The sequence below is a fragment of the Oryctolagus cuniculus genome, chromosome 19 (genome assembly GCF_964237555.1).
Source record: "Oryctolagus cuniculus chromosome 19, mOryCun1.1, whole genome shotgun sequence".
In the NCBI taxonomy this organism is placed as follows: domain Eukaryota; kingdom Metazoa; phylum Chordata; class Mammalia; order Lagomorpha; family Leporidae; genus Oryctolagus; species Oryctolagus cuniculus.
Window position 1 is genome coordinate 61,622,445 of NC_091450.1, and position 15,812 is coordinate 61,638,256.

The 15,812-nt window shown below is 52.0% G+C and overlaps 1 protein-coding gene across 2 annotated transcripts in view; it reads left to right on the forward strand.

The window, feature by feature from the left end:
* LOC108176275 (glutamate receptor ionotropic, NMDA 2A) overlaps positions 1-15,812 on the forward strand; it is a 98,709-nt gene that overhangs the window by 61,115 nt on the left and 21,782 nt on the right. For both annotated transcript variants that reach the window (XR_011384394.1, XM_070063805.1), the window contains exons 6-9: positions 3,772-3,911; positions 10,480-10,655; positions 10,913-11,439; positions 11,937-12,621. Coding sequence is in view for 1 of the 2 variants with exons in the window: in XM_070063805.1 (XP_069919906.1) it covers positions 12,592-12,621 (30 nt within the window). In the remaining variant the exon portion in view is untranslated. The remainder of the gene's footprint in view (positions 1-3,771; positions 3,912-10,479; positions 10,656-10,912; positions 11,440-11,936; positions 12,622-15,812) is intronic.

Consider the following 15,812-nt stretch of genomic DNA (forward strand, 5'->3'; position numbering starts at 1 on the left):
CGAGGTCTCAGGGCTGCATTCATTCCCCTGCCCCCTGCCCTTGCTGTCCCTGGGCCCTGACCAAGAGGAGCTGGGGTGGGGGCTGCACTCGTCTCTGATTTCCTCCAGCAGGGCCCAGGGTGAGGCCATGCCCAGCCAGCTGTCTGGCCTCCTGGTTTGAGACCAAAGGCCTCTGGGCAGCCGAGCACCTGCCCCACATGTGGCCAGGTGATGGACGCCGCCTCCAGGGCAGGGCCTGGAAAGAGTGGGGACCATAGCAGAGGCAGCCGCTCCCTCCTCAACACACCCCAGCCTCAGCTACACTGAGTCAGCCCTGGACCCTGGCCATGCTGGCCACCAACCTGGCCGTAGCACGAGCCACCATGCTCTGTGACTCACATGGCTTCCCGCCTCCACCTCGACTTCCAGCATCCAGAAAGAGCTCCCTAAAGCAGGTGTCAGACACCACCACCACCCCAACTAGCAGCTCTCGACAGCCGCCCCCTCACCTGGTCACCAGACCCCAGGAACGGCCCTCCCAGCCCAGCTCCTCCATACCCACCTCAGTCTGCTGGGAGTCGCATCCCCCCACCCCCTCCCCCATCCTGGCCTCCCCCTCAGCACTTGGCATCTGACCTGTGAAGGCAGGGGTTGTGATGGCCTTGGTGACTGACCCCAGGGGGCTCCAGGAAAGGACGGACGAATGATCAAATGAAGGAATGAAGGGACCCATACCCAGCCGCTTCCTCCCCGTCCTGCTGGGGAGCCCTCGCCTGGGTCTTGTCCTCTCTCTCCCGCTGGCAGGCCCCATTCATGGGTTGGATGAGGCTCAGAGAAGGTGTCAGAGTGGGTGAGGAAGGCGGGGGTGCAGCCTGGCACCGAGCAGGCCCAGACCCCACCCCATGCTGCAGGGTTCATCTCCACCAGGCCCACAGTCCCAGAGACCCCATACCCGCACTAGCCTGCATTCTTCCTTTTTTGTCTTGGTCATTCCAGCCACAAGTTTGTTGTGTTTCTTGATATTTTCAAGAAAACAATTCTTCATTTCACTGGAAATTTGTATTTTTTAGACTCTATTTCATTTGTTATTTTTCTATCATGGATATTTCTATTCTTTTACTAATTTTGGTTTTGTTCTTTTCAGGATTTTTGAGATGCTTTCTTGGGTTGTTTATTTGAAAATTTTGCCTTTAAAAATCTAGTTGCTTCTTATGATACATTTGTTATTATTGCTTTTGCTGTGTTCCTAAGATTTGAGATTTTGTGTCTCCACTATTGTTTGTTTCAAGATAGTTTTAGACTTAACTTCTGATTTCTTCAATGATCTGTTGTTCATTTCACAGTGTGTTGGTTACGGGCCATGTTTTTGTGTAATTATCCAAACAGAAGAATCTTATTCCTTTGTGGTCAGACATGAATCACTGTTGCTGCTCTGCCACCGTCCCCATGGTCTGCGCTTCTTTCTGGCTTTCGCAGCAGAAGCCACCACCGCCGCCCTGGAATCACACTGGCTTCACTTCCTCCCCCTCTTCTTCTTCTTCTTGCTGAGCCACTTGCTTCCTAGCACTCTGACCTTTGTCTCTGTCCAGCAGCGGGAGCCCTTCATCCCGGGTGGCCTGGTTGCGCCGCTTGGCTTTTCTGCTAGCGGTTACTCCAGGACCCTCCTGATGGTGACCACAGCTCCGCCGCCTTTACCCTGGATCCCGGACTCCCGGGTGCTGTCCCCGACCCTCTTTCTCCCTCACTTCCTAGGGAGAGACAGCTCCTGTGTGATCCCCAAACCTCGCGCTCCAGTAGCTCTGCCTAACTGCAGCCCTGCGATGGGGGAGGCACCTTCACCCCATGATGGGGGAGGCACCCTTCAGGCAGTGCAGAAGAAGTGGTGAAACAAGGTATGGGTCAGCCTGGCTGGTCAGCTGTCTGGCCGCTTCCACCAGTATCGCAGCACCGACAGAGGCTAGAGGGTGGCCCAGCTGGGCGGCAGAACAGAGCAGGGGACAGGAGGTCCCAGGCCAGGCCACTGTCTTGTGCCTGACTCCTGGGACAGCAAGCCAACTGAGAGATTGAACCTGGTCCCTGGGCCACTGTGACCCACAGCACCTGGCCAACTGCCGCTCAGAAAAGAGGTTTTAAAATCAAAGATGGGGCCGGCGCTGCAGCTCAATAGGCTAATCCTCCACCTTGTGGCGCTGGCACACTGGGTTCTAGTCCCTGTCGGGGTGCCGGATTCTGTCCCGGTTGCCCCTCTTCCAGGCCAGCTCTCTGCTGCCCAGGGAGTGCAGTGGAGGAAGGCCCAAGTGCTTGGGCCCTGCACCCCATGGGAGACCAGGAATAGTACCTGGCTCCTGCCATCGGATCAGCACAGTGCACCGGCCGCAGCGCGCCGGCCTTGGCAGCCATTGGAGGGTGAACCAACGGCAAAGGAAGACCTTTCTCTCTGTCTCTCTCTCTCACTGTCCACTCTGCCTGTCAAAAAAAAAATCAAAGATGGGAAAATCAGAGAAAGTTACCCTTTCCCACTGCCAGCTTGTTAATGGTATACACGTGAGTGAACAACCAAAAATAAACAGAAAAGCAAACCTAAGTTGCCAGTAACCAAGATCACTCCTACAAAAAAAGAAATGAAAGTAACTTACAGCAGGACTCTGTTTCATCTGATAGAATTCAGAAGCAGGAAAAAAAGCCTTTTAAAAATACAGAGAATATTAAAAACATGCATTTGAAGAAATCAGCATTTCTAACTGAAGTGAGCCAAAAAGTAGAATTATGCTGGCATGAAATTTAGTAACCCACCATCTCCTACTGTTCTTCCAGAGCCTCCTAGTCACTGGATGGGAAGCTCTGTTGAAAATTCCAACCAAAATGGGGAGCTGATGGCTGTGCACTTGAAAACACTGCTGAAATTCAAACTGAAGATTTCAGATTTCAATACATATGTAAAACATAGTTTTTCCCAATGCCCTGGACTCTTGGAAGTTGGTGCAGATCTGGAAAGCTGCCTTGTTGCAGTGTAAGAGTACAAAAGATGAGTTTAAAAAGCTATATATAAACAGCTTGCATTATATTTTGTATTTTGTAAATACTGTATACCATATATTATGTATATATTATTCATACTTGAGAAGTACATTATAGTTCTGTTATGAAAGTATGTATTTTGCCCTGCCCACATGGCAGGTCATTGTGTATATATATGCACATATATAATATTATATGTTATAATACATATTTTCTATAGATAATGGAAAAATTTTAAGGGTGCTAAAGCACATGGAAGATCAGTTTATTTGCCCAAGGTACTGAGAGTTTACCAAGAAGCAGCTGTCAGATCTCAAGGTGAAAATCTAAACGTGAATAGTTTACCAATGCACTACTGAAGATTAAGTCTGTGGCACAATCATTGTAAACAATGGAGTCTGTCTTTATTTAAATTGATTTCTACCTTCCAATCTATAATTACTGGAAAAACTCCTCTCCCTATTTCTACCAAATTTAATTTCTTGTTTTTGGTACATATGCATTATTCAAATTTAAGATGCCTCTAATTTTAATGCCAACAAAATTGGTCATAATTAAAAATTTTTTTTTTTATTTTTTGACAGGCAGAGTGGACAGTGAGAGAGAGAGACAGAGAGAAAGGTCTTCCTTTGCCGTTGGTTCACCCTCCAATGGCTGCCGCGTGCTTGTTCTTATAGAGAGAAATTAAGCTGTACTTTAATATTATATATTAAATGATTAAGAGGTTATATTCCAATATGACAGTATCCACATCCAAGAATGTCTTACTTGTAGGAGTCATGCTGCTTTCAAGTGTGCACATGGTGATTCTTTTGTGCAGACTTCAGAGGAGGTCCCAGCACCTGGGCAGCATGAGTCTCCTCTGCCCAACAGCCTTCCCAGAGTAAAAGGCCACCCAGACCATCCTGCTGCTGGTGAGTGCCTTTGTGGTCACCTACCACCTTAACCTCATCATCCTGTCTATCTCAGTCCATGTGTGGTGGACATACAACAAAGTCTGAGTATCTGGAAGTTAGTATTTAATGCTTGTGCTACAGTTAGTCCTGTGGTGCTGCTCAGTTCTGATAAAAGAATAATCAGTATTCTGAAAAGCACACAATGTAAGAGCCATTAATGTTTACTAATATTGTGATGGGATATTTTTCTTGAAAATATGTTCTAATGCAGTTAAATTATTCAGTAGCATAAGATTATTTTTTTATTTCTGTAAGAGGAACATTTCATTATTTCATATGTACAGTTTTAAGAGTAAAATGATACTTTATCAGATTAAAATAAAGTGCAATTATTTGATAATTCTTTACCTGAATGTAAATCATAGTTTGATGCATATCATGTATCATCTTATTTCATTTTCTTTACTGTAGAAAAACATTTATTCTTGACATGTAGGTTTAGAAAGCTCCTGTTGGTAATCAAATCTCTGTTTATTTTTGATTATGTTTTATTCATCTTGGTCCATTAACTAGATTTTACCTAAGGATCCAACTCTAGCTCAGATAATTGCTTTTGGCATGATTGATTTTATGTCTGTTTTACAGCACCATACCAGTTGTTAAAAGGACTATTTTAGTCACCTCTGTGAATGATCTCTGTTTTCCTCTTACTGTTTCTAATTTTTTTCTCCCCTGATGTTATGAAGTCTGATTATGTATACTTTTGTGTCTTTTTGACACACTGCATTTGTAATTCAAGAGTTTGTAAGCATAGAGTCTTTTAAATCATCCAGGTTTGATAATTGCCTTTGTGTGTTTTTCTTTTTTTTTTCAATATTTATCACATAATATTCTTTTTTTAAATTTTTTATTTAATGAGCATAAATCTCCAAAGCACAGCTTAAGGATCACAATAGCCTCCTCCCCACCGTATCTTCCCTCCCACCCACAACGCTCCCCTCTCCCACTCCCTCTCCCCTTCCCCTTCACATCATGATTAATTTTCAATTATCTTTATATGCAGAAGATCAATTTAGCGTATGTTAAGTAAAGATTTCCACATTTTGCTCCCACACAGAAACACAAAGTGTAAAATACTATTTGAGTACTAGTTATAGCATTAATTAAACACCTAAGAGTAATTGTGTATTAATTACAGAGTTCAACCAATAGTTTTAAGTAGAATATAAAATGCATCTTTTGTATTGTTGTGGCTTCCCCCCTGACCTCCCTCCCTCCCGTGGCCCTCCCCTCACCCACTCCCTCTCCCATCCCGCCCTTCATCACATTTCATTTTCAATTACCTTCATATGTTGAAGATCAACTTAGTATATACTAAGCAGGGATTTCAACAGGTTGCACTCACACAACCGAACCAGGTATAGGGTATTGTTCGACTAGTAGTGTTGTGTTTGAGTTTCATAGTTAAACATATTAAGGACAGAGATCCTGTGTGGGGAACATGAACCCAGTGACTCCCGTTGTTGATTTAACAATTGGCACTCTTATTTATGATGTCAGCAATCACCTGAGACTCTTGCTATGAGCTGTCTAGGCTATGGAAGCCCCTTGAGTTCAGCAACTCTGAATTTGTTTAGTCAAGGCCATATCACAGTGGAGGTTCCTTCCTCCCTTCAGAGAAAGGCGCCTCTCTCCTTGATGGCCTGATCCTTCTGCTGGGGTGTTGTTCACCAGGATCCTTCATTTAGATTGTTTTTTGCCACCATGTCATGGCTTTCCATGCCCTCACCATGACTGCAGGGGTTGGAGACCCAGGCAGGGGGCTGGGTCAGGTCTGCCCAGGGCGGATCCCTCGTTATGCCTGGGGTTCCTCGCCATGCTTGTAGGTGCTGGGTCCTGGACACGGGGCGGGTTCCATGTGGGGTGCCCAGGGAGGGCTCTCACAGGGCCTGCAGGGGCTGTGGATCCCAGCGGGGTTGCGTCTGGGGTGTGGGGCCCAAGCTGTGACTTAGGGGCTAGGGACTTGGGCGGGCGGGGCGGGGTCCTATCTGGGGTGCCCAAGGAGGGCTCTTTCTGTGCCTGCACAGGCTGGGAATCTGGGTGGGAGGCGTGGTCATGTCTGGAATGCCCTGGGCGCATCCCTCGCTGTGCCTGAGGGTCCCTCACCATGCCTGTAGGGCCTGGGGACCTGGGTAAGAAGCGGGATCCCGTCTAGGGTGGCCAGGGCAGTATTCTCACCATCCTTTCAGGGGCTTGGCACCCGGGTGGTGGGGAGGTAGTGTCTGGGGTGACCAGTACTGGGCCTTCAGCCTGCCTGTAGGGGTCAGGACCCGCATAGGAGGTGGGGTCCCATCTGTCGTGGCCAAGGTAGGGCTGTCGCCATTCCTGCAGGGGCTTGGCACTCGGGCGGAGGAGGTAGCGAGTGTCTGGGGTGCCCAGGGAGGGGGTCTCGCATGCCTGCAGGGGCTGGAGATCCGGGCGGGGGGGAAATAGCCTCTGGAATGCCCAGGGTGGGGCCCTTGCTATACCTGAGAGTCCTGGCCAAGCCTGTAGGGACTGGGGTCCTGGGAACGGGGCGGGGTTGCGTCTGGGTGCCCACGGTGGGGCCTTCGCCCTGCCTGCAGGTGTGGGGACCCGGGTAGGAGGCGGGGTCCCTTCAGGGGTGGCTAGGGTGGGGTCTCTGCATTCCTGCAGGGACTTGGGACCCAGGCAAGTGGTGTTCGAGTCTGGGGTACTCGGGACGGGTTTTGCCTTGCCTGCAGGGTGGGGGATCCGTACGGGGGACGTGGTTGCGTGTGAGGTGCCCAGGGCAGGGCTATCACAGTGCCTGAGCATCCCTTGCTGTGCCTATAGGGGCTGGGACCCCGGGGGGGTGCGTGGTCACATCTTGGGTGCCCAGGCGGGGACCCAGCTGCTCCCGCCCTTGCTTTACCCGTGGGGCCCTCGCCCTGCCTCCTGCAGCGGTGGCCCGGGCAGGTGGCAGGGTCACCTCCGGGGTGCCCAGGGCGGGGCTCTCCCTGTACCTGTATTGGCTGGAATTAGATCAGGGACGTGGTCGGATCTGGGGTGCTTCAGGGTAGGGCCCTTGCTACAACTGCCCTCACTGTGCCTGCAGAGCCCTCCGACTGCCTGCAGGGGTGGAGAACGGGGTAGGGTGTGGGTCGCTACTGGGGTGCCCAGAGCGGGAATTTCGCTGTGCCTGCAGGGGCTCGGATGCGGGTAGGGGGCGTGGTTGCATCTGGTTGCATCTGGGTTGCTCAGGACGGGGCCCTCGCTGTGGCTGCAGGCCCTCCTGTGCTGCAAAGGCTGTAGCTCCGGGAGGGGGACACGGCCTCGTCTGGGGTGCCAGCAGGGGCTTGTGAACCAGGCAGGTGGTGGGGTCCCAACTGTGGTGCCCACTGCAGGGCACTTACAGTGCTTGCGAGGCCTGGAGCCCCAGGCGCGGGGGAGCCGGGTTGCATCTGGGGTGCCCAGGCGGGGTTCTCGCCCTGCCTGCAGCAGCTGGGGACCAGGGCAAGGGACAGGGTCACATCTAGGGTGCCCGGGGCAGGGAGCTCGCTTTGCCTCAGGGACTGGGGCGGGGTCGTGTCTTGGATTCCCAAGGTGGGTCCCTCCCTGTGCCTTAGGGCCTGGGGACCCCGGCGGACGGGGCGGGGTCCCCTCTGGGGTGCCCAGGGCAGGCCTCTCAGTCAACATGCTGGTGCTTGGGATGCAGGTGTGTGCTGGGGCCGAGTGTAGGGTGAACAGCGCGGTGCTCTCGCTGTGCCTGCAGGGGCTGGAGATCCGGACTGGGGGTAGGTATCATCTGGGGTCCCAGGGCCGGGACTCTACTGAGCCTGCCCTTGCTTTGCCTGCGGGGCCCTCGCCCTGCCTGCAGGTGTGGGGGCCCGGGCAGGGGGTGGGGTCACGTCTGGGGTGCCCAGGGCAGGCCTCTCGGGCCAGTGTGCTAGGGCTTGGGACCCAGGTGGGTGCTGGGGCCGAGTGTAGGGTGCCCAGGGCGGGGCTCTCACAGTGCCTGCAGGGGCTGGGGATCCGGGAGGTGGGCGTGGTCGTGTCTGAGGTGCCCAGGGCGGGGCCCTGGCTGTGCCTCAGGGGCTGGGGACCTGGGCGGGCGGGCAGGGCGGGGTCACGTCTTGGGTGCCCAGGGCCGGGACCCCACTGTGCCCGCCCTCACTGTGCCTGCGGGGCCCTCGCCCTGCCTACAGCAGTGGGGGCCCAAGCAGGGGGCGGGGTCACGTCTGGGTAGCCCAGGGCAGGCCTCTAGGCCAGCATGCTGGGGCTTGGGATCCAGGTGGGTGCTGGGGCCGAGTTTAGCGTGTCCAGGGCGGGGCTCTTTCCATGCCTGCAGGGGTTTGTGCTCGGGCGGGGGTGGGTCGCCTCTGGGGTGCCTGCAGGTCCTGGGGCCCCGGGTGGGGGAGGGCGGTGCAGCGCCTGGGATGCCCAGGGCGTGGCTATTGGCACGCCTGCCCTCCCTGTACCCGCGGGGTCCTCAGAGTTCCTGCAGGGGCTCTGGACCTAGGCGGGGTGGGGTCGCCTTTGGGGTGCCCAGAACAGGGCCCTCTCTGAGCCTGTAGTGCTGGGAACCCGGGCTGGGGGCGGGGTCCCGTCTGGGGTGCCCAGGGAGGGCTCTCATCCTGCCTGCGGGGGTTGGGGATCCAGGCGGGAGGAGGAGGCGACTTGGGTCCCCATGTGCCGCAGGGGCTGGGGACCCGGGCAGACAGGGCGGGGTCCCGTCTGGGGTGCCCAGGGTGGGCTCTCACTGTGCCTGCAGGGGCTGGGGACCCGGGCGGGTGGGGCGGGGTCCCGTCTGGGGTGCCCAGGGCAGGAGTCTCGCTGTGTCTGCAGGGGCTTGGGATCCGGGCGGGGTCGCGTCTTGGGTGGCCAGGGCGGGGCTCTCGCCTGGTCTGCAGGGGTTTGGAACCCAGGCGGGGGTGTGTTGTTCCTGGGGTGCCCAGGGCGGAGCTCTCCCCATGCCTGCAGGGACTGGGATCTGGGCGGGGGGCGTGGTCGCGTCTGGCGTTCCCGGGGAGGGCCCTTGCTGTGCCTGAGGGTCCTCGCCATGCCTGTAGGGGCTAGGGTCCTGGGCAGGGGGCGGGGTTGTGTCTGGGTGCCTAGAGCGGGGCCTTCGCCCTGCCTGCAGGTGTGGGGACGCAGGTAGGAGGCGGGGTCCCTTCAGGGGTGGCCAGGGCGGGGCTCTCGCCATTCCTGCAGGGACTTGGGACCCAGGTGAGTGGTGGTCGAGTCTGGGGTGCTCAGGACGGGTTTCGCCTTGCCTGCAGGGGTGGGGGATCTGGGCGGGATACATGGTCGCGTGTGAGGTGCCTAGGGCGGGGCCCTCCCAGTGCCTGAGCGTCCCTTGCTGTACCAGCCGGGCCGGGGGCGGGTTCGCGTCCGGGGTGCCCAGGGTGGGTCCCTCGCCATGCTTGCAGGGGCTTTTGACCCGGGAGGTAGGTGGGCCCTTGCTGCAACTGCCCTCACTGTGCCTGCGGAGCCCTCCCAGGATACCCGGGTAGGGTGCGGGTCGCCTCTGGGTTGCCCAGAGCGGGAATCTCCCGGTGCCTGCAGGGGCTGGGATGCGGGTGGGGAGCGTGGTTGCATCTGGGTTGCCCAGGGCGGGGCCCTCGCTGTGGCTGCGGGCCTTCACTGTGCTGCAGGGGCTGGGGCCCCCGGCAGGGGCATGGCTTCGTCTGGGATGCCAGCAGGGGCTTGTTACCCGGGCAGGTGGCGGGGTACCCACTGTGGTGGCCATTGCAGGGCACTTAGAGGGCTTGCAAGGCCTGGGGCCCCAGGCGCGGGGGAGCCGGGTTGCATCTGGGGTGCCCAGGGTGGGGCCCTCGCCCTGCCTGCTGAAGCTGGGGAGCCGGGCAAGGGGCAGGGTCACGCCTAGGGTGCCCGGGACAGGGCCCTGGCTTTGACTTAGTTGGGGAGCTGGTAAAGCAGTTGAACCCAACTAACTGAATGTTGATGGTGTAAAATATGGCATAAGGTGGCTGCCGCCATGGCTCACTAGGTTAATCCTCTGCCTTGCGGCGCCGGCACACCGGGTTCTAGTCCTGGTCGGGTCGCTGCATTTTGTCCCAGCTCTCCGCTATGGCCCAGGAGTGTAGTGGAGGATTACCCAAGTCCTTGGGCCCTGCACCCCATGGGAGACCAGGAGAAACACCTGGCTCCTGCCATCGGATCAGCACGGTGTGCCGGCAGCAGCGCACCGGCCGCGGTGGCCATTGGAGGGTGAACCAACTGGAAAGGAAGACCTTTCTCTCTCTCTCTCTCTCTCTCTCACTGTCCACTCTGCCTGTCAAAAAAAAAAATATGGTATAAGGTATTACCTTGATATCTTGCTGGTGAAAAAAGAGAATACATTGTAAAATTCTAGATTTTTGTTTTACACTTAGAAATGAGAAATAATGACAGCTGAGGCAACTGGAAAAGTTTTAATAATGATTGCATTCTTTTTAAATGAAATTCCCTTTAATTGTGTAATCTTAAACCTGAGAGGTGAAGGGAAGCTCTCCTCTGGCCCCAAAGCTGCCTCAGACTTTCCTCTCCACTCCCGGCCTGCCTCACTTCCTTCCCGCTCACACAGGCTCCACAGCGGCCTCGAGGTCTTGCAGCAGGATGTCATAGAAACTGCTTCATACTTGTGGAGAAATAAACACAATTCTGCTGTGAGAATACGACACTCAGGAGGAGGGAGCGTGTGGAGCTCTTTGGAATCACAGTGCTCTGCCTGAGGAACGGGGTGTCTGTCCCTGGCGGTGGGTGAGTGTAGCAAATACCTCTAGACCTCTCCCGAGCAGCTGTTCCTCCTCTCCCTTGTGTGGTTGGCTGGATAGCTGAAGGGGGGGGGGGACTGCTGCCTCAGTGTCAATGTTGGAGCTGACTGAAAGACCCCATGGCTGAGCACCCGGGGGTGTGTTGATGGCATCATTTGAGGTGTGACCCTGGGACTTGATGGACATTTGGGTGTCATGCAGCCGAGGAGAATGCGCCGATTTCCCTGTGTCTCCTGCTTCCAGAGCCATGAAATCAAGGCTGCTTTGCACCAAGTGCCGGGAGAGCCATCTTCTCATCCCCATCAGACACAGACGTTTCTGTTGAGGAGAAGCATCTGCTCTTCATGTCAGTTCCGCACCTGGACCAGGCCTCAGCCCTGTTTTCTTCAGGACCTCTCAGGTTGATGGGTGAGGAGACCCGTGGGAGGAGGACTTAGAAGTCCGGAGGCTGAGTGCCTTCTAGTTGTGCACAGAAACACCCTGTACGTGTCTTCCTTAATTGCAGAGTGTTCCTGATGTCATGGGCACGTAGGAACCAGAGAGGAACCTCTGCCCTGGACCTCTCTGCTGGATCTCAGCTGCCTCATGTTTCCTGGTGCTGTTTTTTTTTTTCTTTAAGAGTTTATTCAAGTCAGAGGTATCTGCATTTATAGCTTCTTCCTGATAATTCTTTCCTCTCCTGATGGAGTTTCATTTCTCCTGTGTTTCAGGAAATGCCTGGGGTGGGGTGGTGTCCCCCATTGGATTCTAGTCTGAGGGAGTCTTCCATGGTGAGTCACGTGCTGCTTTGCTCATTAGAAGAATCCTAAGTAAGATGGGAAAAGACTCTTTTTGTTGGAGAGAGAAAATGAAAACCAGCTTTTCTGAGGCCAGAGGGGCTCATGTTGTAATAAACGATGAATTCATCCTTTTTTTCTGCCATCCCTCCCAGTGGCAGTTGATCTCATGACAGCTGTTTCCAGCTGTACTCTGGATTTTGTGCAGGCCCCTTGGGATGGCTGTAGTGACTCACACAGCTGGGCTTTTTCCACAACGGGCTGAACCTGGCTGCTAGAGGAGCAGGGGCTAGAGGCAGGGAAGGTGACTCTGGTGGCTGGAGGAGATTTCCTTGTTGGGATCGCTGTCCCTGCAGGGCCCTCCTGTCCACAGAGATCCTGGGAGATAACGTCTGGGGCAGGGTAGAGAATGTGTTCATAGAGAACGTGTGTTGGAGAAAGCCAAATGTTCTTTTTTTTTTTTCTTTTTTCCCTGCCCCTTTCCTTTTCAGATGGAAGTAGATCTGTGTGTGAAATGGATACATGAGTGAGTGTTGAGGGAGACGTTGGTTAACAGATGGACATTGCAGCCATCCGGCGCAGTGGGATGCCTGCATCCCACACTGGAGTTTCTGGTTTGAGTTCAGGCTCCTCTTCTTCTGACCCAGCTTCCTGTGAATGCGCTCCATGGGTGGCTGACACTCATGCAGAGACCGGGTTTGAGCTTTGGGCTTCTAGCTTTGGCCGAGCACCGCCTTGGCTGAGTCACACCCGGAGCAGAAGAAGCTGACTGAAGTGGGACTGGGGCATCAGAATGACGCTGGATGCGGCAGGGTGCAGATGTGTCCCGTGGCGCCATGGCGACGGCCAGTGGGGACTGCGCCTGCGTCCTGCACTTTGACCCGGAAGTGCACACGCACGCATGCATACCCCGACTGCCCGCCAGCGCTCTTGTAGGAGTCAGCACCGCGTCCGCTGCTGCCCAAGAGCCTGCACAAGCTGTGAGGAGCCGTGCTCGACGCTGCTGGCCAAGACTGAGGGAGACCCAGCGGCCCCAAGGTCAGGCCAGGATCAGGAGAGGCTGCATGTCTGAGGCTGCAGCACTATTTCCCAGGCGCGGTTGTCTTCTTCAGCCCCTTCCGGAAGCAACGGCCTTGGCAGACCTCTATGCCGCCAGCAGACCGGGCCCCCTTGGAGGTGAGTGACGCGTGGCTGTTGCGGCTTCCCGCTGGGGTATTGGGTGCCGGCGTGCCTGTTGCTCTTGGTCCCGAAGGCTCCGGTGGAGTCGCAGTTGTGCTGTACAGACGGTCTGGAAGGGTCCCCAGGGTACGAGCAGCTGTGTGAGAGCAGAGGTGGCTCCATCTCCTCCCGGAACTGCCCCACGTTCCCATCTGTTTGCTTTTTGAGGGCCCAGCCGCCCTGTTCTAGACCTCTGAGAGTCTTGTTGGGAGGAACGAGAGTGAGAATGTGTGTTTCTGTCCTGGTCTAGGAGGACAGTTTCCGGTTACTCGCGTTTGGTGTGCTGTTAGTACTCCGTGGGTTTTTTATGAAAGACCGTTGTCAGGCCCAGGTGTACCATCTGTTCTTAATTTGATGATTTTATTTTTTTAATACCGCAAAAGTAATGAAGGTTTTGTGAAATAGGTTTTCTGTGTCTATCGGGATACTTTGTGGCTTTTCCCATGTGGATTCTGTTCTGGGATATATTGCTTTGGTATGGTAGCCATCCTTGCATTCCCGGAGTAACTCTCAGTTGCACACAGTGTGCTAAGCTTTGTTTGTGCTCCCGGATGGCATTTGGTAATATTTTATTGAGGCATGTGACACATTCATGACGGATATTTGTGTGCCATTTTCTTTATGATGTGTGCTTGTTTTGGATGTTGGGATAACGCTAGTCTGATGGAATAAAAAGGAAAGTTTTTCCTCTTCATCTCCTTTTTGGAAGGGTGTGCAAAGAACGGATTTTAATTATCCTTTAAATGGGAGTTTTCACCAGTGGAGCCGTCTGTTCCTGGAGTTTTCTTCATGTGTGTTTGTTTCCCACTACTGCAGTCTCTTTTCAAATTATGAGTGTATTTAGGGTTTCTTGTTTTACTGTATTCAGTTTTAGTGGTTTGTGTCTTTCTGAGAATCAGTCCACACTGTATCGACATTGACCAAATCCTTGTGCCTTGGCTTTTCCATAGTGTTTTCTGATTATTATTTTGGTAAGGTAGGTAATAGTGTCTTCTCTGTCGTTTCTGTTGTGAAGTCAGTTGAGTCTGTTCCCTTTTTTCCCTTTTTTCCTGCGGATAAACATTTTGTCCATGTCACTGAGTGTTCAAGAATAATATTTTGGTCTCACTGAATTTCTGTTGTGATATTTTCTATTCCGTTGGATTTATATCAGTTTGTATATTTTTCCTCCTTCCACTTTCTTAAGATTTACTTTTCTGTTCTAGCGTTTTAAGGTACAATCCCCACCTTGGGAGACCCAGAAAAATTACTGGCTCCTGGCTTTGGATTGCCCCAGCTCCAGCCATTGTGTCAATTTTGGGAGGTGTACTAGTGGATCGAAGACCCCCCTCTCTCTCTGCTTCTATATCTCTGCAACTCTGCCTTTCAAAGAAATGCATAAATCTTGTAAAAGAAAAGATTGACAGTAGTTTTATCATTAGAAACAACATATGCTACAAGAGAACGGAGAAACTCTTTGAAGTACTGAAAGATAAAGAGTGTCAGCATAGAATTCTTTGCACAGTGAACGTATGTTTCCAGTGTGAGAGTGAAATAAAGATTCTAGACATAGGATCACAGAAATAATTCATCACCAGCAGATCCACACTACCAGAAATATTAGAAAAAGTCCTTTAGGGAGAAAGACAATGTTACTAAGTGGGTATTTGAATCAACACAAAAGATGAAAACATGAGAATTGAAAGCTACATGGTTAAATGTATACAGATTTTTTTTTTGGACAGGCAGAGTGGACAGTGAGAGAGAGAGACAGAGAGAAAGGTCTTCCTTTGCCATTGGTTCACCCTCCAATGGCCGCCGCGGCCGGCGCGCTGTGGCCGGCGCACCGTGCTGATCCGATGGCAGGAGCCAGGAGCCAGGTGCTTTTCCTGGTCTCCCCTGGGGTGCAGGGCCCAAGCACCTGGGCCATCCTCCACTGCACTCCCTGGCCACAGCAGAGAGCTGGCCTGGAAGAGGGGCAACCGGGACAGAATTCGGCGCCCCAACCGGGACTAGAACCCGGTGTGCCGGCGCCGCTAGGTGGAGGATTAGCCTAGTGAGCCGCGGCACTGGCCATGTATACAGATTTTTAAACTGTTTAGTCACTTTAAAAGATAAATGAGTTTTTTACAGCAAAAATACTAAACATGTAGCATACAGTTTATAGCTTTTTAAAGTTAAATGTGTGGCAACTGTAGTACAACTGTAGGGAGAGTGAAATGGAAATACACCATTTGGCATGGTGCAATATCACTTGAAGATAAATGTGATAAATTTAAAATATATACAATGAAACCTAAAAAAGTCACTAAAGGTAAATAAATGGGGGTATAATTAACCCGTAAAAGAAATAAAATGGAATCATGGAAAAGAAACTGATCCAAAAGTAGGCAGATAAAGAGGAAAAACAGAACATAGAACAGATAGAAAACACCTAACTAGGAGATTAATTTAAGCTTAGCTATTTCATTAATTACATTAAATGTAAATGGTATAAGGAACTCAATTACAAGGCAGAGAGATTATAACATTGAATCAAAAAACAAGACCCAAGTATAGGCTCCCTAAGTGAAATTCAGTTTGAATATAATAGCTTGAAAATTGAAATATGGAGAAAGAAATACACATTAGTCATCTACAAAACTGGACTACCTACATTAGCAACGCAGATCATGGAGTACTTTTAGGATCATGGGATATTTTCAATGATAAAGAAAGTCAATTCATGATGATAAATGCTTTGATCCATCAGTAAGACATCAATCTAAGTATTTATAGACCTAGTAACACAGCTTCAAGATGCTGAAGCAAAAGTTGATAGAACTGCAAGGTTTATCTGAAAAAAATCCATAACTGGAATGGGAGATTTCATTATTCTTATCTCAGTAATCAGTAGAGCAAGCAGATAAAAGTTGGTATGGAAACAGTCTTAAAGACATCACAAACTAGTTGACTTAATACACATATGTAGAACACTGAAATCAATAACAGATCACACATGTTTTGAAAGCACTCAGAAAATATATATGGATGTAATTCTTTAGGTCATAAAGGAAGTTTTAATAAATTTAAAAGGATTTACTTAGTGCTTCAAGGAATATATGAGAGCTATAATTGAATGACAAAGATTTCTGGAAAATTTTCCATTGTTAACACAATAAACAACACTT